General features: G+C 44.1%; 1 protein-coding gene across 3 annotated transcripts in view; it reads right to left on the minus strand.

Annotated features, from left to right (window-relative positions):
• The window catches only part of LOC121291737 (mitogen-activated protein kinase kinase kinase 5-like), a 264733-nt gene that overhangs the window by 187786 nt on the left and 56558 nt on the right, over window positions 1-20389 (minus strand). For all 3 annotated transcript variants that reach the window (XM_041213244.1, XM_041213246.1, XM_041213245.1), the window contains 2 exons: window positions 15256-15362; window positions 3787-3957 (listed from right to left, as the gene is read on the minus strand). In XM_041213244.1, coding sequence (XP_041069178.1) covers window positions 3787-3957; window positions 15256-15362 — 278 coding nt within the window. The remainder of the gene's footprint in view (window positions 1-3786; window positions 3958-15255; window positions 15363-20389) is intronic.

Consider the following 20389-nt stretch of genomic DNA (forward strand, 5'->3'; position numbering starts at 1 on the left):
TGGGCGTGGGGCATGGGGCGAGCAGTGACAGGCGAGCAGCGATGGGCGTGGGGCATGGAGTGAGCAGCGACAGGCGAGCAGTGACAGGGAGCAGCAATGGGCGCGGAGCACGGGGTGAGCAGTGACAGGCGAGCAGTGACAGGGAGCGGCGATGGGCACGGGGTGAGCAGCGACAAGCGAGCAGTGACAGGGAGCGGCGATGGGCGCGGGGCATGGGGCAAGCAGTGACAGGGAACAGCGATAGGCATGGGGCATGGGGCGAGCAGCGACAAGCAAGCAATGACAGGGAGCGGCGATGGGCACGGGGTGAGCAGCAACAGGCGAGCAGTGACAGGGAGCGGCGATGGGCACGGGCGAGCAGCAACAGGCGAGCAGTGACAGGGAGCGGCGATAGGCACGGGGCACGGGGCGAGCAGTGACAGGGAGCGGCAATGGGCATGGGGTGAGCAGTGACAGGCAAGCAGTGACAGGGAGCGGTGATGGGCACGGGGTGAGCAGTGACAGGCGAGCAGTGACAGGGAGCGGCGATGGGCACAGGGCGAGCAGCAACAGGCGAGCAATGACAGGGAGCGGCGATGGGCGTGGGGCACAGGACGAGCGGCGACAGGCGAGCATTGACAGGGAGCAGCGATGGGCGTGGGGCACAGGGCTAGCGGCGACAGGCAAGCAGTAACAGGGAGCGGTGATGGGCGTGGGGCATGGAGCGAGGGGCATGGGGCACGGGCGAGGGGCGATCTTTCACTAAAGGTCTTGCAAAGGGGCTCCACCCAATTCTGGGAAAATATATTAATACTTCTGTGAAACATTGACCCCTTTTCTAACTCCTAGTGCTACGCTGATGTGATGTGTCCTTCCACTTCTACTTACCGGCATTTCCAATTTGGTTCCTTTTCAATCTCTCCCAAGAGCACAAAACTACAGGGACTCCGGCATGACAAAGTGTTATAAATTGAGACCGTGCCTCATAAATTCATAACAGTCATGTACAATATGACTGCGACATCCACATGCATCTCTTCACAACAGGCAAAGTCAAATTCATTCGGATAATCAGGCAGTGTGAAATAACTCAAACACAAAACTAACGCACTGCAGATGCTGGAAATTTAAAATAAAACCAGAAATGCTGGAAATACTCAGCAGGTCAGGCAGCCATAGAGAGAGAAAACATAAGATTTCAGGTCTGTCAGCTTTTATCAGAGGGTTCTGAATACTGTCAAGACCTGCTGAGTGTGTGATAATTGCTTGGTGAGGCTGAGAGCTGTCACTCAGCGCTGGTGAATATAACTTAGTTTGCATTCTTCCTCTTGAGAAAAACATGTTTGATGAGTGAGCCACAGAGCACACACACTGAATCCCGCTCAACACTGTCAGAATATTAATGGTGCTGATTGCTAAATGATTAATGTGGCCTTTTTGAGTGACAAACAAGAAGCCATGTTGACTGGCCAGGCAGAAATCTGCATGTTTAACTCCAAACTGGAATTATGTTTATATTTGGCTTTCAATCGTCTGAACCATTAAGAACAGGGTAATGGTCGTTCAGATGAGTAAAATGTACAGTTCACAGAGGTCACAAATCCAATCCCTGGCCTGTGCTTGGCCTATCTTAACTAGAGCATAAGGGGCGTCACAATTACAGCTTATGAGTTGTTGGAGAGGGGAGAGGAAAATAAGATCAAAAGAGATCCACCAGTGATCCCTTTACTGATCACTATCCAGTGATTGTTGCTGGGAATGTAATGTCTGGAGATTGGGATTCAGCCACTAACCTGTCACACTAATTGTCAACTAGTGAGGTGAAAGCTGGCAAGATAATTTTTTTAATGAAACATGAGACAGCCTAACATTAAGTCTATAAATATTGTGGTTAAAATTTGCAAAATAAAAACTCACCAATGTTCTTTCAATAATGCTTCTATTATCTATGGTTAACATATCATGGATTGCTTGGCTCCAAGTTGGAACATGCACATCTATCGAGTGGTGGAGGGCCTAGATTGAGGGGTGGGGATGGGGGAGGGATGGGAAATGTGTCTCGGTGAAGAATGGATTCTCTTAACCCTTGATAACTAAAACTCCCCTTTGCTGTGCTGACACCTGCAATGAGGTCACTGGAGCAGCAATCAGGATGGCTGTAAAACTAAAACTCATCATACCTCAACCTTGAGTCTCCCAATTGTGTGTGGAAGATAGTGTTCAGCCAAGCAGAAATTGGGTGTTAGCTCTGCGTTAAAATGCTGAATGACTAAGGTGAAGGCGGATGGGGAACTTTAAAAGCAAAATAATTTGCGGAGTAAATGTAAACAAAGATCTCATACAGTGCCTTTTAAAACTGCTTGGATATTCCAAAGTGTTTTAAGTACTTTTGATGAGTTGATCCCTATTTGCACACAGCAAGATCCACAATCATCAGAGATAATTGACAGATAATCTGCTTTCATTTCCTAAGAGTTTAGGGCTTAGGCAGCTGGAGGCATGACTGCCAATGGCAGAGCATTAAAATTGCGCACAAGAATTGGTGGAGCAGAGCTCTTGGAGAGTCGCTCTACATAAATTGAAGTTACTCATTTCTGACAGCATTCTAGTAAATCTCTTCTAAACCTTAAGATAAAAGCAAAAAACTGCGGATGCTGGAAATCCAAAACAAAAATACCTGGAAAAACTCAGCAGGTCTGACAGCATCTGCGGAGAGGAACACAGTTAACGTTTCGAGTCCGTATGACTCTTCAACAGAACCAAGGAAAAATAGAGAAATGTCATCATCGATTGTTGTAAAAACCCATCAGGTTCACAAATGCCCTTGAGGGAAGGAAATCTGCTACCCTTACTTGGTCTGGCCTACATGTGACTCCAGACCCACAGCAATGTGGTTGACACTTAACTGTACTATGAAATAGTTACTAGCAAGCCATTCAGATCAAGGGCAGTTAGGGATGGGCAACAAATGCTGGCTTTGCCAGTAACACCCAAATCCCCTGGAAGAATAAAGAAAAAAAAATTCTAACTCTTTACAGTCAAAATAGGATTGTCCTAAGTGTGCAGGAATCCCCAACAGTTCACCAGAAGAGGAAAGCTGTTCAATCCATCTTAATCCGTCAATTCCAGAGTAACACTACACTCCCTCTATTGCCATCTCTAGTTGTTTTTTAAATTATTCCAGAGACTTCACTTCTCGCACTCTACCAAATACTGATCACTCTCTGTGAGTACAGCCTCCTGAGAACAGTACTAAAGTTACCATTTACAGGCTTGAATGTGTCCCCATGTCCTACATTGCTGTGGGTCACATATAAGCTAGAGCAGGTAAGCAAAGCAGGTTTCCTTTCCTAAAGGAAACTAATGAACCATTTGGATCTTTATGACAATCTGGTCACCACTATTAGCTTTTTATTCCAAATTTATTTCTTAGCTGAATTTAAATTCCCCAGTTGCCATGATTAGATTTGAGCTCATGTCTCCAAATTGTTAGTCTTGGTCTCTGGATCAATAACCCAGAAACATAATCACTGTGCTACCATCTGAAGGTGGGCTCTGGAACAGATTAACTAGGACAGGATGAGAGGTCAAGTCCTTATCTCGCTGTCTAACTGGGACAAGCGCGTACAACACTGGCAGTGATCCGGAATGAAATTCAGACACAAAGGGCAAGAACTCCCTTTCTAAGTAAAGCACTGAATGGTCTCAGAGGATTTTTTTTTATCACATCAGTGTGTTTAACCCAACAATACAAACTAAATTTCTGTAACCACAAGCAAGAACGTCCAGAACAAACTCACTTCTTACCAGTAACAAGACTTGTCTCGACTCTCGTAGTCCGTGAAGTTAGAGTTGATGAAGATATCCTTGTATATACGCCCGCACAGACAGTAAAGATCAGACGAGATCTGCCGCCCAGTCTCCACAACTGGCAGGATCACCGAGAGGGCTCTCTCCCGATCTCCAGGTTGGTTCCGCCTATTGGAAAGATTCACAAAAACATCTCCACAGTCAGAGAATCCTGGCCAGCAACAGCAATGCTTTGTGTCAGCACAATTGCTGTACCTTCACAAAATACACAGGAGGACAACATCTGGCCCATTGTTTCTGTGCCAGCTCTTTGAAAGAGTTATCAGAGTAGTCTCACTTCCTTGCTCTTTTTCTACAGCCCCACAAGTTTCAAGTATGTATCCAATTCCTTTTTGAAAATTACTATCAGCAATGCTAGCAATTCCCTTTTCAGGCAGTGCATTCCAGATCATTATGATTTTCTATGTAAATCATTTCTGCTCTTCTTCCTTTTGGTTCTTTTGCTAATTATCTTATGCCCTTTGGTTACTGACCCTCCTGTCAGTGGAAACAGTTTTTCTCTTAATGGTTCCAGGGATGAGGGGTTTTATTTAAAAAGTTTGGATGGAGGAGCTGGGTTTGTTCACCTTGGAGAAAAAGAGTTTTAGGGAAGATTTGATAGAGGTCTTCAAGGTTATGAAAGGTTTAGATGAAGTAGACAAAAAAAAAGCTGTCCCCATTAGCTGATGGTGCAAGGACTAGGGAATGCAGATTTAAGGTTTTAGGTAAGAGGTGTGGGGAATGTGAGGGAGAACTTTTTTTCCACACAGTGACTGATAATGACCTGGAACTCGCCACCCATGAGGGTGATGGAAGCAGAGATGATCAATAATTTCAAAAGGAAATTGAATGGGCACTTGAAGGGAATAAATTTTCTGGGCTCTGGGATAGAGTGAGGGAGTAAGACTGACCGGGTCAGTCTACCGGGGGCTGACATAAATTTGATGGACTGAATGGCCTTTTTCTGTGCCATAATGACCTTATGACTATTTAATTGGAAAAAAAAAATCCAATTTTGAACGCCGCTATCAAATCTCTCTTTAACTCTAAGGAGGATAATCCCAGCTTCTCTAGTGTCTCTACGTGACTGATCCCTCACATCAGGATAGACAGAGCCCCTTATCATTCTTGTACACATGCATTGAGTGTTATCTGGTATCCCCTTGCTAATTCGAAGCCAAGTCAGTTGGTGAAGTCTGAAAATAGACACCAATACTTTTCTTGATAATAGGTTTATTTACAGAATGCAGCATTACACGTCTGCTCCAACCTACAACACCCGTGTCTCAGCAGTCTGACTTAATAAGTGCTCTAAGTACTTAATTAAACAATGCCCTTCATCTATGAACCTTAGCAATATAAGTAACATACTATTACCACCCTGACTGCCTACCTACATTTTAACTGACTAGGGCGGCTAGACCTGCAATCATTAAAATGTGACTAATTGTGCAGCAGGCTGGTGTAGAGTGCTTTTAAAATTACAGTTCTTTTTTGTTCTCATGGACTTTTCACTAGTCACTTTCTCATTGCTGTTAGTGCTTATACTAACCTGCAAGGGATCACCTCTTAAGAAAAAAGCAAAAAACTGCAGATGCTGGAAATCCAAAACAAAAGTAAAAATACCTGGAAAAACTCAGCAAGTCTGGCAGCATCTGCAGAGAGGAACACAGTTAACATTTCGAGTCCGTATGACTCTTCGACAGAACTAAGTAAAAATAGAAGAGACGTGAAATATAAACTGGTTTAAGGGGGGGGTGGGACAAGTAAAGCTGGATAGAGGGCCAGTGATAGGTGGAGATAACCAAAAGATGTCACAGACAAAAGGACAAAGAGGTGTTGAAGGTGGCGTATTATCTAAGGAATGTGCTAATTAAGGGTAAAAAGCAGGACAAGCAAGGTACAGATAGCCCTAGTGGGGGTGGGGTGGGGTGAAGGAATCGAAAAAGGCTAAAAGGTAGAGATAAAAAAATGGATGGAAATACATTTAAAAATAATGGAAATAGTTGGGAAAAGAAAAATCTATTTAATTATTGGAAAAAAAAGTGGGGGGATCGGAAAGGGGGCGGGGATGGAGGAGTGAGTTCATTATCTAAAATTGTTGAACTTGATATTCAGTCTGGAAGGCTGTAAAGTACCTAGTCGGAAGATGAGGTGCTGTTCCTCCAGTTTGCATTGAGCTTCACTGGAACAATGCAGCAAGCCAAGGATGGACATGTGGGCATGAGAGCAGGGTGGAGTATTGAAATGGCAAGCGACAGGGAGGTCTGGGTAATGCTTGCAGACAGACCGAAGGTGTTCTAACTGCAGAAGGTGCAACACCTGCCCCTTTACTTCCTCTCTCCTCACCGTCCAAGGGCGCAAACACTCCTTTCAAGTGAAGCAGCATTTCACTTGCACTTCCCTCAATTTAGTCCACTGCTTTCGTTGCTCCCAATGCAGTTTCCTCTACATTGGAGAGACCAAACACAGACTGGGTGACCGCTTTGCAGAACACCTTCGGTCTGTCCACAAGCATTACCCAGACCTCCCTGTCAATTGCCTTTTCGACACTACACCCTGCTCTCATGCCCACATGTCCATCCTTGGCCTGCTGCATTGTTCCAGTGAAGCTCAACGCAAACTGGAGGAACAGCACCTCATCTTCCGACTAGGCACTTTACAGCCTTCAGGACTGAATACTGAGTTCAACAATTTTAGATCATGAACTCTCTCCTCCATCCCCATCCTCTTTCCGATCCCCCCCTTTTTTCCCAATAATTTATATAGATTTTTCTTTTCCCATCTATTTCCTTTATTTTTAAATGTATTTCCATCCATTGTTTTATCTTTACCTTTTAGCCTTTTTCAATTCCTTCACCCCACCCCACCCCCACTAGGGCTATCTGCACCTTGCTTGTCCTGCTTTCTACCCTTAATTAGCACATTCCTTAGATAATATCACTACCTTCAACACCTCTTTGTCCTTTTGTCTATGACATCTTTTGGATATCTCCACCTATCACTGCACCTATCACCTCTTTCCAGCTCTACTTGTCCCACCCCCACCCCCCCCCACCCATAAACCAGCCTATATTTCACGTCTCTTCTATTTTTACTTAGTTCTGTTGAAGAGTCATGCGGACTCGAAACGTTAACTGTGTTCCACTCCGCAGATGCTGCCAGACCTGCTAAGTTTTTCCAGGGATCACCTCTTCATGGTTATCTCACTAGGAGTGCATTGAAGCATGGTTGGCATGTTTTCTTCAAATTAAACTTTGGGATATGGGATTTACTGGCAAGGATGCAATTTATTGTCTGTCCCTAGTTGCCCTTAAGAAGGCAGGTGTAGGTCTTCTTCATGAATGGCTGCAGTACCTGTGGCACTGTTAGATAGGGATTTCCAGGATTTTGATCCAATAGCGATGAAGGTTGCTTACGCAAGTCCCAAGCTAGGGCTGTGTGAAACAACAAGGGGAATTTGAAGGTGCTGGCATTCCCAAGTGGCTGCCACCCTTGCTCTTCTATGTAGTGAAGGTCACTGGCTTGGGAGGTGCTCTGGGCGAGGCCTTGGTGAGTTGTGGCAGTGCATCTTTTGATGGTATACAATGCAGCCACTGTGTCCGGTGGTGGAGGGAGTGGCTGTTTAAGGTGATGGATAGGGTGCCGATGAAGTGGACGATTTTCTGCTGGATCACAGTATATGGCACATCTCAGATTGGGCTGGCGTCGGAACCCAGTGGAAAAAGTGAAGCAAAATTGCTGCAAGGTACCCAATCACTGGTCCCAAAGTGGAGATTTTGAAACATATTTCGCAAGACCTTTGGGATGGGGCCAGGCCCTATCACACTCACAGCTACAGCTGTGGAGCTTGGCTATCACACACAAAGCACAAGCTCAGTAAGAGTGATCTGTTATTTTGTAGTAGTGACTGAAAATTTCTCCACATTAGGAGAGAGAGAAAGGCAGATAGTCCAGCCTTTTGGCCAATCATTCAAATGGATGGTTAGGGGATGGGGGGGGACGGTGGGGGGGAGGTTGGAGGGGGGAGAGGTGTTTCCTTCCCCCATCAGTTAAATTATGGGATGGATAATCCTAGAGTCCAGCAACTTAAAGTCTGGGTGTGAGAGAGAATTAGGGGCATGACGCAGTTCAGCTTCATATTGGACAAATTCAGGAACAGTGGTTATCTGGCAAACATCACACTGCTGGTTGTGGAATCTTGCTGTGCACAAATTGGCAGCCAAAACTTCCTACATTGCAAAGTGACTACACTTCAAAAGAGCTTCACTGATTTTTTTTTTACTCATTCATGGGATGAATTGTCCATCCCGAATTGCCCTTGAGGAGGTGGTGGTGAGCAGCCTTCTTGAACCACTATTGTCCATGTGGTGTAGGTACACCCACAGAGCTGTTAGGAAGGGAGTTCCAGGATTTTGACCCAGCGACAGTGAAGGAACTGTGATATATTTCCAAGTCAGGATGGTGAGTGGCTTGGAGGGGAATTTTCAGGTGGTGGCGTTCCCATCTATCTGCTGCCTTTGTCCTTCTAGTTGGTGGTGGTCATGGGTTTGGAAGGTGCTGTCTAAAGAGCCTTGGTGAATTCCTGCAGTGCATCTTGTAGATGGTGCACACTACTGCTACTGTGCGTCAGTGGTGGAGGGAGTGAATGTTTGTGGATGGGGTGCCAATCAAGCAGACTGCTTTGCCCTGGATGGTGTCCAGCTTCTTGAGTGTTATGGGAGCTGCACTCATCCAAGCGAGTGGGAAGTATTCCAAGACACTCCAGATTTGTGCCTTGTAGATGGTGGACAGTCTTTGGGGAGTCAGGAGGCAAGTTATTCATCACGTGATTCCTAGCCTCTGACCTGCTTTCGTAGCCACAGTATTTATATGGCTAGTCCAGTTCAGTTTCTGGTCAATGGTAAGCCCCAAGGATATTGATAGTGGGGCACTCAGTGATGGTAATGCCATTGAACATCAGGGGGCGATGGTTGGATTCTCTCTTGTTGGAGATGGTCATTGCCTGACACTTGTGTAGCGCGAATGTTACTTGCCACTTGTCAGCCCAAGCCTGGATGTCGTCCAGGTCTTGCTGCATTTGGACATGGAGTGCTTCAGTATCTGAGGAGTCGCAAACAGTGCTGAACATTGTGCAATCATCAGTGAACATCCCTACTTCTGACCTTATGATGGAAGGAAGGTCGTTGATGAAGCAGCTGAAGATGGTTGGGCAGAGAACACTACCCTGAGGAACTCCTGCAGAGATGTCCTGGAGCTGAGATGACTGGCCTCCAACAACCACAACCATCTTCCTTTGTGCTAGTTATAACTCCAACCAGTGGAGAGTTTTCTCCCTGATTCCCATTGACTCCAGTTTTGCTTGGGCTCCTCGATGCCACACTTGGTCAAATGCTGCCTTGATGTCAAGGGCAGTCACTTTCACCTCGCCTCGGGAGTTCAGCTCTTTTGTCCATGTTTGAACCAAGGCTGTAATGAGGTCAGGAGCTGAGTGGCCCTGGCGGAACCCAAAGTGGGCATCAGTAAGCAGGTTTACTAAGCAAGTGCCACTTGATAGCACTGTTGATGACCCCTTCCATTACTTTACTAATGATCGAGAGTAGACTGATGGGGTGGTAATTGGCCTGGTTGGATTTGTCCTGCTTTTTGTGCGCAGGACATACCTGAGAAATTTTCCACATAGCCGGGTAAATGCCAGTGTGGTAGGTGTACTGGAACAGCTTGGTTAGGGGCACGGCAAGTTTGGAGCACAAGTCTTCAGTACGATTGCCAGAATGTTGTCAGGGCCATAGCCTTTGAAATATCCAGTGCCTTCAGCCGTTTCTTGATATCACATGGAGTAAATCGAATTGGCTGAAGACCACCAGTGATTGTAAAGCACTTGGGACGTCATGAGGTTATGAAAAGCGCCATGTAAATGAAAATCTCTCTTTCTAACATTTCTCTTCCAGAACTACACCTTGAGCAAGCTAGATGGACTGTTAACGACTTCGATATATAAGGATGCCAACCCGCCAGGTTTCCCTGGAGTCTTTAGAAATTGAAGGTTAATCTCTGAGACATTGCTGCGAGCAACCCTGGAGAAAAATCATTGGGATGTCCAAATAAAGCATGTGATTTTTCTATTTTCTCTACTCTTCTGTTTGTTTGACACAGAGGAGACATGGAGGTGGGAGGTTGCGTGAAAAAAACTTCTGGAATTCATCCAAACAGTGTTTGCAACCCTACAATTTTACTTTGCTTGTTGCTTACAAGCAGAATGCTTTACATGTTGGTGAATATCAGCTGTATAGGGCGTTGGTGAGACCACATCTGAAGTACTGTGTACGGTTTTTATCTCCTTATTTAAGAAAGGATATAAATACATTAGAAGCAGTTCAGAGATGGTGCACTTGACTGATATCTGGGATGGGGGGGCGGGGGGGGTGGAGTGGTGTTATGAGGAAGGGTTGGACAGGATGGGCCTGTATCCATTGGAAGTTAGAAGAATGACAGATGATCTTATTGAAACATATAAACTCCTGAGGGGACTTGACAGGGTGGATGCTGAAAAGATGTTCCCCTTTTTAGGAGAGACTAGAACTAATGGGCACAGTTTAAAAATAAGGGGTCTCCTATTTAAGATGTAGATGAGGAGAAATTTTTTTCTCTCAAGGGTTTGTGCATCTTTGGAACTCTCTTGCCCAGAGAGCAGTGGAGGCATGGTCAATGAATATTTTTAAGGCTGAGGTAGATAGATTCTTGACAAACAAGGGAATCAAAGGTTATCAGCTAGGTGGGAATGTGGAGTTGAAGCCACAACCAGATCAGCCCTGATCTTATTGAATGACGGAGCAGGCTCAAGTGATCAAATGGCCTAGTCTTGCTCCTAGTTTGTGCATTTGTATGTAAGGGAACATTGAGTTGGGAAAGCGGGGGCAGGGAGGGGAGGGTCAGGAAGATTCACAAGCCTGGTCCACAAGGAATGTCTTAAGCAGATAGTGGTTTTGAGAGAGAAGTTCCAAAGGGTGGAGAATGGTGGCTGAAAGAGCAGTCAATTATGGTCCCAGACTCCCTCAGACTGGTTGGTGTGGGAAATGGAAGATGTTACACTGGTGGATTGTTAAGTGTAGCTCTAACTCACCCGGGACAAATGAGACGAGATAGCAGAGGCAGGCTATTTGATCCATCAAGTATATGTCAGCTCTTTGCTAGATCAATTCAACGCCAACTGTACTACTCTACTCCTTCCCATACACCTGTATGTTCCTCAATTTCAAATTTTTGCCCTAAATTCCAATAAAATGGTGCTCTGTCTCAACCAATCCATGCTCCAACAGCCCTTTGTGTAAAGCATTCCCTCCTAAGCTGTCTGTTCACTCTCTTAGTGAGGATTTCAAACTGATGATCCTTTGTCAGTCACTTCCCAACAAGTCAAAATGTTGCCAAAAAGAGAGATATGTCGCTGAAGTTTTTTGTCTTGTGCTTATCGGGACAAGCACAAAAATGCCAAATTTCAAATGATCACAATAATTTATACTATATGAGAACAAGGTGCTGATTGATTGGCAAGTCGACTCCGATTGACCGAATTATCATGGAGAAAGAGTGGTAGGCTATAGGCTCCCCAAGCCTCCAGATAATTCAAAAGAGGCAAACATTCATACAATGTAACATGCGGCATACGCAGGGACCTGTTCTCTGTAAACAAAGGGAATATGTTCAACCATTGCACCTTCTTAATATTACCCAGAGGCTTGGGTAACCAATGGTTTCCTGCTGCTTTCTCCATGACAATGCCTTGGCCAATCAAAGTTGGCTGACCAACCAATCAGCATCTAGCTCTTTTCTCCTGTAGTATGAATTGTTGTGACTGTTTGAAATTTGACATTCTTGTGTTTCTCCTGATGAGTGCAAGACGAAAAGCTTCAGCAAATGTCTCTCTTTTCAGCAATATTCAAGTTCTGTAGTACCAAGGGGTTGTTAGACAAAATAGTCTTCCCATGCTCACCCCATCAAGCCATTCATAATTTTAAAATCCTCTACCGTATATCACTTAACCTTCCATTTTGTGATGTAAGTAATTCTAATATCTCCCTTATCTTCTTATAGCTGGTATGACCTTGGTGAATGTGCATCTTCTATAGGCTTTGACTTCTTCCTATATTTTGCAGCCACCAAAACTGACCATGGTGCTCTAACCATGGCCTCATCAATGCTTTGTACAAAGATAAAAACAAAGAACAGCAGGTGCTGGAAATCCAAAACAAAAACAAAATCAAAAATACCTGGAAAAACTCAGCAGGTCTGGCAGCATCGGTGGAGAGGAGCAGAATCGACATTTCGTCAACTGTGTATTTTTGTTTTTGTTAATGCTTCGTACAAGTTCATTATTACTGTTTGAAATGAGCAAGTCATCCTTTCCCCAGTGCAAGGCATCTCCAATCCTTCACTTCCTCCATGCCAAAATGAATTGATTTTTCATCTTTCACATCAGTAACCACAAAGTAAGGGAAGATCAAGTTACAGTCCACAGCAGGTCACGCCCAGGACCTTTACAGCTCATTAGGAAGTAGTCTGGCACTTGCTTATTTGAGCAAATAAATGTCCCCAGGTTAATGTTTAAATATTATTCAAATGTGACTGCTTATCAAGATTCATGTTGGCCAACTGCTAAACTGCAGCCTACTGAACACAACAGAAAAACATTTCCAAAGGTCAGAAAACAAATCTACTCAGAAAAGGATATTGTCTGAGTTCCATTCTCTTTTGCTCTCCTCCTCTCTCTCTCTCACCGTTTTTGCTCTATCACTCCCACCTCTACCTCTCTCCCTTCCTCCCATGCTTTCCCTCCTCCCCTCCGATCCCCCTCCCTCCCTCAGCGGTGACAATATCTCTGTAGGTTCTAATTACTCTTCCTTTTCTTACTGAAAGTTCCTACCCTCAGTTTCTTGTTCTCCCTGCTTTTAAACCTGCCTTGCTGCTTGTTTCTCGCTCCTCCTTTTGCCTTGTTGGGCCGCCTACTTCACTTTACTATGTCCAGGGGTTTTGCTAGACTCACATACACTGTGGAATGGTTGTATATTTGTCTGCATTCAGCTGATACATTTAGTCACCACATTCCAAGCCGCTATTTGACTGAATTTCTCATCAGGTGAGAGATCCCAGCCCTGGGGATACATAGGAGGATTCTAGCAGCACCACAATGCAATGTAAACAGTGATCCGAATCATTCCATTCCTCCTCTGCCTTCCCCGCTGAAGCTGTAAAAATTGAGAATTACACGGACTTGGAAATGTTAATTAAAGGCTAAGTTATCCCCTGGACACTAATTTTAAACCCAGGGATAAAACAAGAAACATCACCTTACATTCACTACAACCTGTAAATAGAGGCAATAATATCAAGGAAAGAATGAAATTGTATTTATAAAGTGTTTTTCACAATGACTGGACATCCCAAAGTGCTCTTTTTTGAAGTGTAGGAAACACAGAAACCAATTTGCACACAGCAAACTCCCTCAAAAGGGACAGTATAATCCTCAATCCATGCAAATATATTACTCCACTGTCATGCAATTTATTTTTATGCAATAACTTCTTGTGTGGCACCTTATGAAACGCTTTTTCAAAATCCAAATAGACTACATATCCACTGGTTCCCCCTTATCTGTCTAACTAGTTTCAGCCTCAAGGAACTCTAACAGATTTGTCAAACATGATTTCCCTTTGATAAAACCATGTTAACTTCGCTTAATCATATTATGATTTTTTAACTGCCCTGTGACCACATCGTTAATAATCCATTCTAGCATTTTGCCTATAACTGATGTTAAGCTAACTGGTCTATAGTTCCCGGTTTTCTCTCTTCCTCCTTTTTTAATAGTGAGGTTAAATTTGCTTCTTTTCAATCCTAGCAAACTGTTCTAGAATCTAAGGAATTCTAGAAGATATTGGCCCATAACTTCCGAGCTCCAGGGCAGTGTTTCAGGGGGGTACTCCAAAGATATGCAGGGGAACCCCCACCAGTGTTATGCAGGTAAGGATTTCACAGCAATTGCCCGAGAAGTTCAAACTTCTGATGGGCAATTGCCCTGCACTGGGAACCATCCAAAAATGCAATTTAAATTGCAAACTTCGGATAGTTCTGACTGTGCTCCAGCAATAGTTACCCAGGAAAAGTTAGAAGAATTAAAACCATTTCTAGCTTCTGGGTTACTATTGCACTAACCCACCCTGACACCCACCCCCCACAGACTCCCTCCAAACCTCCTGACACCACCCCCCTACCCAAGGCTACGGAACTCGCCCCACTACCCCCACCCCTCCATTAGCCCCCTCCAGAGTACCCATTGACCCTCCTGGGAACCCCCAACTAGCTGATTAACCCCCGCATCCCCCCCCACCCCCCACCTCACCAAGTAGACCCCCAAACCCTGAACACCCACTGGAACACCTGACCTCCTATGGGAACCCCAAAACTACACCCCACGACCCCCAACTGTCCTCCCCACACCCTGAACCCCTCCCCCCCCACCCCCTGCCCTCCACCTCCCCCCCAGGCTGCAGTTGGTGCCATAAAAAAAGGGGACGTGTCCTCCGACGCTGCAGCTCTGTACAGGCGTCCGTAGGAACCCACTGTGCTGCATGGATCTTGTTCGGCTCGAGATCGAAAGTCGGACGAGATGGGAATGGCTGGATTTCCAGGTAAGGAGCTATGAGCAGAGTGGCAATCCAATTCAATCGTCACTCTACTGGAAGGTGCAGCCCGATGATGCTTTTTTTAATTCTTTCATGGGATGTGGGCTTCACAGGCTGGGCCAGATTTATTGCCCATCCCTAATTGCCCTTGAGAGGGTGGTGGTGAGCTGCCTTCTTGAACCACTGTAATCCGTGTGCTGCAGGTACACCCACAGTTCTGTTACTTAAATAGCACCATTCACAACCTCAGGATGTCCCAAAGCCCTTTACAACCAATGTTATAATTCTTGAAGTGTAGTTACAGTTGTAAATCAGGAAATGTGGCAAGGTCCCACAAACCACTAAGTAATAACGGCAGATAGGGCCATAGTTTAATGCCTCATTGGTAAGACAGCTCCGTCACCAGTGCAGCAATCTCTTAGTACTGTGTCACACTGTCAGCTTTGATTACATTCTCTCAGATCTCAGGAGTGAAGCTTGAACCCATGACTTCTGACTCTGAGGAGAGAGCTATCACTGAGCCCCGACTGACACCGGTGACTCAAAACAAAAATGCCCCCATCCCCTCACTGTGCACCCACCCACCCCATACACACAGGACATAAAAGAGGGTGCTAATTATAGACATCCCAGGGTGTCACATGGAGCTACCTGTTGAGAAGTGTTGAGAAAAGGCTGTCGTAGGTCATCATCATACAACTGAGTGAAAGGAAAAGTGTTTGTGAGCAAGTGGTTATGTGCCACCTACCTGTTTAATGCAAAGCAGTAATGAAATTTGATATTCGGAAGCTCAGCCACATTACATGTCGGCAGGTTTTGCAGAGTCTCCACCAGCTTGATGGTTGCGTTGAGATCCTTTGAAACAAAAAAGCACAGAATCAACATTATGCAAACATATGAATTAGGCCTCATATGACTCAGCCTCTCAAGCCTGCTCTGCCATTTAATAAGTTCGTAGTCAATCTGATTTTAATCTCATATTCCAGCCTACCCCCAATAACCTTTCACCCCCTTGCTTATCAAGAATCTAACTACCTCTGCCTTAAAGATACCCAAGGGCTCTACCTCAACCATCTTTTGAGGGAGAGAATTCCAAAGAGTCACAGATGTGAGAGAGAAAATATTTTTTCTCATTTCTGTTTTAAATGGGCAACCCCTTATTTTTAAACAGTGACCCCAAGTTCCAGATTCTCCCACAAGAGCAAACACCCTTTCCACACCCACCCTGTTAAGCCCCCTCAGGATCTTATATGTTTCAATCAAGTCACCTCTCATTCTTCTAAACTCCAGTGGATAAAAGTCTAGCCTGTCCAGCCTTTCCTCATAGGAAAACCTGCCCATTCTAGGTATTAATCTTGTGTAAAAATCCTCAAAAAGTATTATTCATCAAGGGCTAATGATCAGCTGCCTCTAACTGGCACAGGTATCAACTTGTCATGAAAACCATCTTTACTATTACACATTCAGTCAGTGTGACCTCTCTTCAAGAAATATTGTATTCGAGTTTGTCTGTCTGAGTTCTCTTCCCCCTCACTCCTCATCCCCTTCCTCTCCCTTCCTCTCTCTCTCTCTCTTTCCCATCAAACTGCAATGAAGGCATTTCAGATCGTTGACTTTATCAATGGAGGCATTGAGTACTGTTATGGACAGGAGGGGGTTAAGTTAAAAAGCACTAGTTTCTCCTCTCAGCGCCCATCCGTAAACAGAAAGGTGTTTGATTTGTTTCCCTCTTTCCCAACCCCTCAGTTTTGGTGTGATCCAATTCTCTATTAATAACCCCACAGCAAACTCGAGATAGGATGAACTAAAAAAGGATTTATTGCACACGCTCAAAACGCAAAAGGAGAGTCGCAATATTGCCTTCACATTCAGACAATAAAGAAAGGGATTAAGAAAAGAAGGTTTCACAGTACAGAGGCTGCAGAGAAAATAAATATTGTTTCACGTGGGTTCCAGAGTCCAGAATCAAAGTCCAATGAGGTCAGTGGGCTGAAACCTGATGCTGGATAATTCACTTTTCTGGAGTTGTTGACTTCACAGAATGAGATAGGTATGCAGAGATGAATCAATCTTGTCGGCGATGGTACAGAATTTCTAACAGAAGCAGTGTAGATGGGAGCCAGGTATTCCACTCAGGCAGAGCTCCTGGTCTGTGAGGCTGCTAGTTAGATGGTAAAAATCAGCCTGAGCTTTACAGTTCAGCAATACAATATTACTTGTTCCACAAGCCAGAGGCCTATGTCACATAACTCCCACCTGTCCACCAGGTCTTTGACAAATGATGTATATCCACTGTCTGGATTCCAAAGACTGTTAAATGTCTCAGCCATTAGGAATTGAAAGGAAGGTTGTGGGGTCTTTGCTTTAGCAGACGATCCATCTCCTTCTGGCCAGCCTGAGTTATTAAATGCAGACAGCTTTTATACAGCTCTCTTTGAAGTTGGACAGCACAGTCCACAGGTGGTTGCTAGTGGCTCCTCAGAGATAACAAGGTATGAGTTTTGCAAAAGCTACCAAGTAGCTTCTTTTCTTCGGGGGTCATAGGCAGACATAGGATCATCCAATTTAAAGGTCTTAGTTCAGTTTTAACATTTTAGCATATCTATATATATTGTATAAAGGTATACAGTGTAAAGTCTTAGTCTTTCACTGTACAAAAGCAACAAATTTACATTAAAGCCTTACTCAAGACTGGTTGGGCTTCAGCTGAAGTTCAATTCTGGGCACCCCACTTTAAGAAACATGTCAAGGCCTTAAAAAGGGAGCAGAAGCGATTTACTAAAATGATATCAGGGCTGAGGAACCAGATGGAGAGACTGGAGAAGCTGGGGTTATTCTCCTTCAAGCGGAGCTGGTTAAGAGAAGATTTGATAATGGTGCTCAAAATCATTAATGGTGTTGATGGACTAAATACAGAGAAACTGTTTCCAGTGGCAGAAGTATCAATATTCAGAGGACATAGATTTATGGTGTGAGTATAACTAGCAAGGTGGATAATGGAAAATCAGTGAATGTAGTGTATTTGGATTCTCAGAAGACATTCAATCAGTTTCTACATGAGAGGTTTTTACACGATTAGGGATCATGGGATTGCGAGTAATGCATTAGCTTGGACTGAGAATTAGTTAATGGACAAAAAACAGAGTACGAATAAAAGGTCACTTTCTGGGTGGCAGCATGTAATTGTGCCACAATAATCTATGTTTTGGGGTCAGTTATTAACAATCTATATCAGTGACTTATACGAGGGGCCAAGTGTATTATATTCAAGTTTGTGGACGATGCAAAGCTGAGTGGAAAATTGAGCTGTGAAGAGAATGTAGAGATTGCAAAGGGACATCGGTTGTTTAGGTATTGGGCAAGAAAGTGGCAAATGGGGCAATAGCTGAGGAGGTGTGAAATGATCAACTTCAGTAGGAAGAATTAAAAGACGGAATATTTTTCAAAAGGTGAGAGATGAGTAAATGTTGGCATAAAGGGGGATTTGGGGGTCTTTGTGCACAAATCACAGAATATTAACATGTAGGTGCAGCAGGCAAGGGAAATGCTTTTATTGCAAGGGGATTGAAGTATAAGAATAAGGAAATCTTGCTGCAGTTACATAGGGCTTTGATAAGACCATACCTGGAGTACTGTTTGTAGTTTTGATCTCCTCACTGAAGGAAGGATAGACTTCCCTGAAAAGGGGTTCCAAAAAAGGCTCGGTTAATTGATTCCTGCAATGAGGGAGCTGTCCTACGAAGAGAGATTAGGAAGAACCAACTATACTCTCAGTCTAGAAGAATAAAAAGTGATCTCATCGAAATGTACAAAATTCTTAGAAGACTTGACATGATAGATGCTCGAGAGGCTGGTTCCCCTGGTGAGTCTAGAACTAGGGTCATAGTTCCAGGATATGGGGTCAGCCATTTAAGACTGAAATGAGGGGAAATTTCTTCGCTCAGAGTGTCGTGAAGTTTTAGTATTCTTTGGGCTGTGGATGCTCAGTTGAGTATTTTTAAGACTAAGGTCAATAAATGTTTGGAATAGGATCAAGGAATATGGCGATAGTGCAGAAAAATGGAGTTGATGTTGAAATTCAGTCATCATTATACTGAGTGGTGAAGCAGGGTTGATGGGCTGTGTGGCCTACTCCTGTTCCTATTTCTTATGTTTATGAGATTGGTAAGAGAACTAGAAGTGACATGAGGAAATTTATGATGTGGAATACACTTTTTCTCTTTATTCTTTCATGGAATGTGAGCATCGATGGCAAGGCCAACATTTAATTTGTTGCCCATCCCTAATTGCCCTTGAACAGAATGGCTTGCTAGGCCATATCAAAGTGCAGTTACTGGAGTCACATGCAGGCCAGGCCAGGTAAGAATGGCAGATTTCCTTCCCTAAAGGATATTAGTGAACGAGATGGGTTTTTACAACAATCAGTGATAGTTTCATGGTCACCATTACTGAGACTCGTTTTCAATTCCAGATTTATTAACTGAATTCAAATTCCACCAGCTGCCGTGGTAGGATTTGAACCCATGTCCCCAGAGCATTAGCCTGGACCTCTGGATTATTGTCCAGAGACTACACCACCATCTCCTCCACCTACCTTAAAAGGGTGGTGGAAGCAGATTCAAGAGTAACTTTCAAAAGGAAATGAGGCAAATACTTGAAGGAAAAACAATATTAAGGTTAGGCAACAGATGCAAAGAATGGGACTAATTGGATAGGTCTTTCAAAGGTCCAGGAGTCTGGGGCTGAATGGCCTCTTTCTGTACTATCTCTTTCTATGACTATGATCTTTGTAGGTTCCATTTATTCTTTTATTGCCAAAAATTATTACCCCTTCTCTCTCTCATTATTAACTCTGCCATGCTATCTGTTTCTAATTCCTCCTTTTAGCTTCCTGGACTAGGAGATTCCATCTATCTTGCCTCAGAATCTCCCACACATTCTCTTAACTCGACAGTTCTGCCTCCCGGCAAGTTCACTGTAGAGAGGTTTCAAACCAGTTCAGCAGCCTGATTAGCTCATTCCGAATCTCTGAGAATGGCACTGAGCCTAGTACTGTGTTTGTATTGCTCAACATTGCCATTTGTGTTTCACTGAAATTCTTACTGAATTACATACTTTGTTTAAACAGTAAGAAGCAACGGGTAGGTCTGACAACCAAAAATTGAAGAGTGCAAATATTTGCATTTATATGGTGCCTTTCACAGCCTGGGTTATAGGGGAGGCAGTGAAGTAATGGCATTGTCACTGGATTGGTAATCCAGCGACCCGGGGAATGCTCTGGGGACCGGAGTTCGAATCCCACCATGGTAGATGATGGAATTTGAATTCAATAAAAATCTGGAGCTAAAACTCTAATGATGACCATTGCCGATAGTTGTAAAAACCCACCTGCTTCACTAATGTCCTTTAGAGAAGGAAATCTGCTGTCCTTGCCTGGTCTGACCTACATGTGACTCCAGACCCACATAACGTGGTTGACTCTTAAAATGCCCCCTGAACAAGGACAATTAGGGATGGGCAATAAATGCTGGCCTAGTCAATGATGCCCAAATCCTATAAACAAATATATATAAAAATGGATGTCCCAAAGCACTTTACAGCCAATTACTTACTTTTGAAGTGTAATCGCTGTTTTAAGATTGGAAACGTAGCAGCTAAAATCTGGACAGCAAACTCCCACAAACAGTACTGTGATACTGATAAGCTCTGAAGAAGAGTCATACAGACTCAAAAAGTTTCTCTTTGCACAGATGCTGCCAGAGTTTTTCCAGCATTTTTGTTTTAGTGTATCTGGTAGGGGACAAATGTTGGTCAGGTCAGTTGGTCAGTGGGAAGATGTCATCTGCCATTCTTCAAAATAATGTCATAGGATCTTTTATATC

The sequence above is a fragment of the Carcharodon carcharias genome, chromosome 19 (assembly GCF_017639515.1).
Source record: "Carcharodon carcharias isolate sCarCar2 chromosome 19, sCarCar2.pri, whole genome shotgun sequence".
NCBI lineage: Eukaryota > Metazoa > Chordata > Chondrichthyes > Lamniformes > Lamnidae > Carcharodon > Carcharodon carcharias.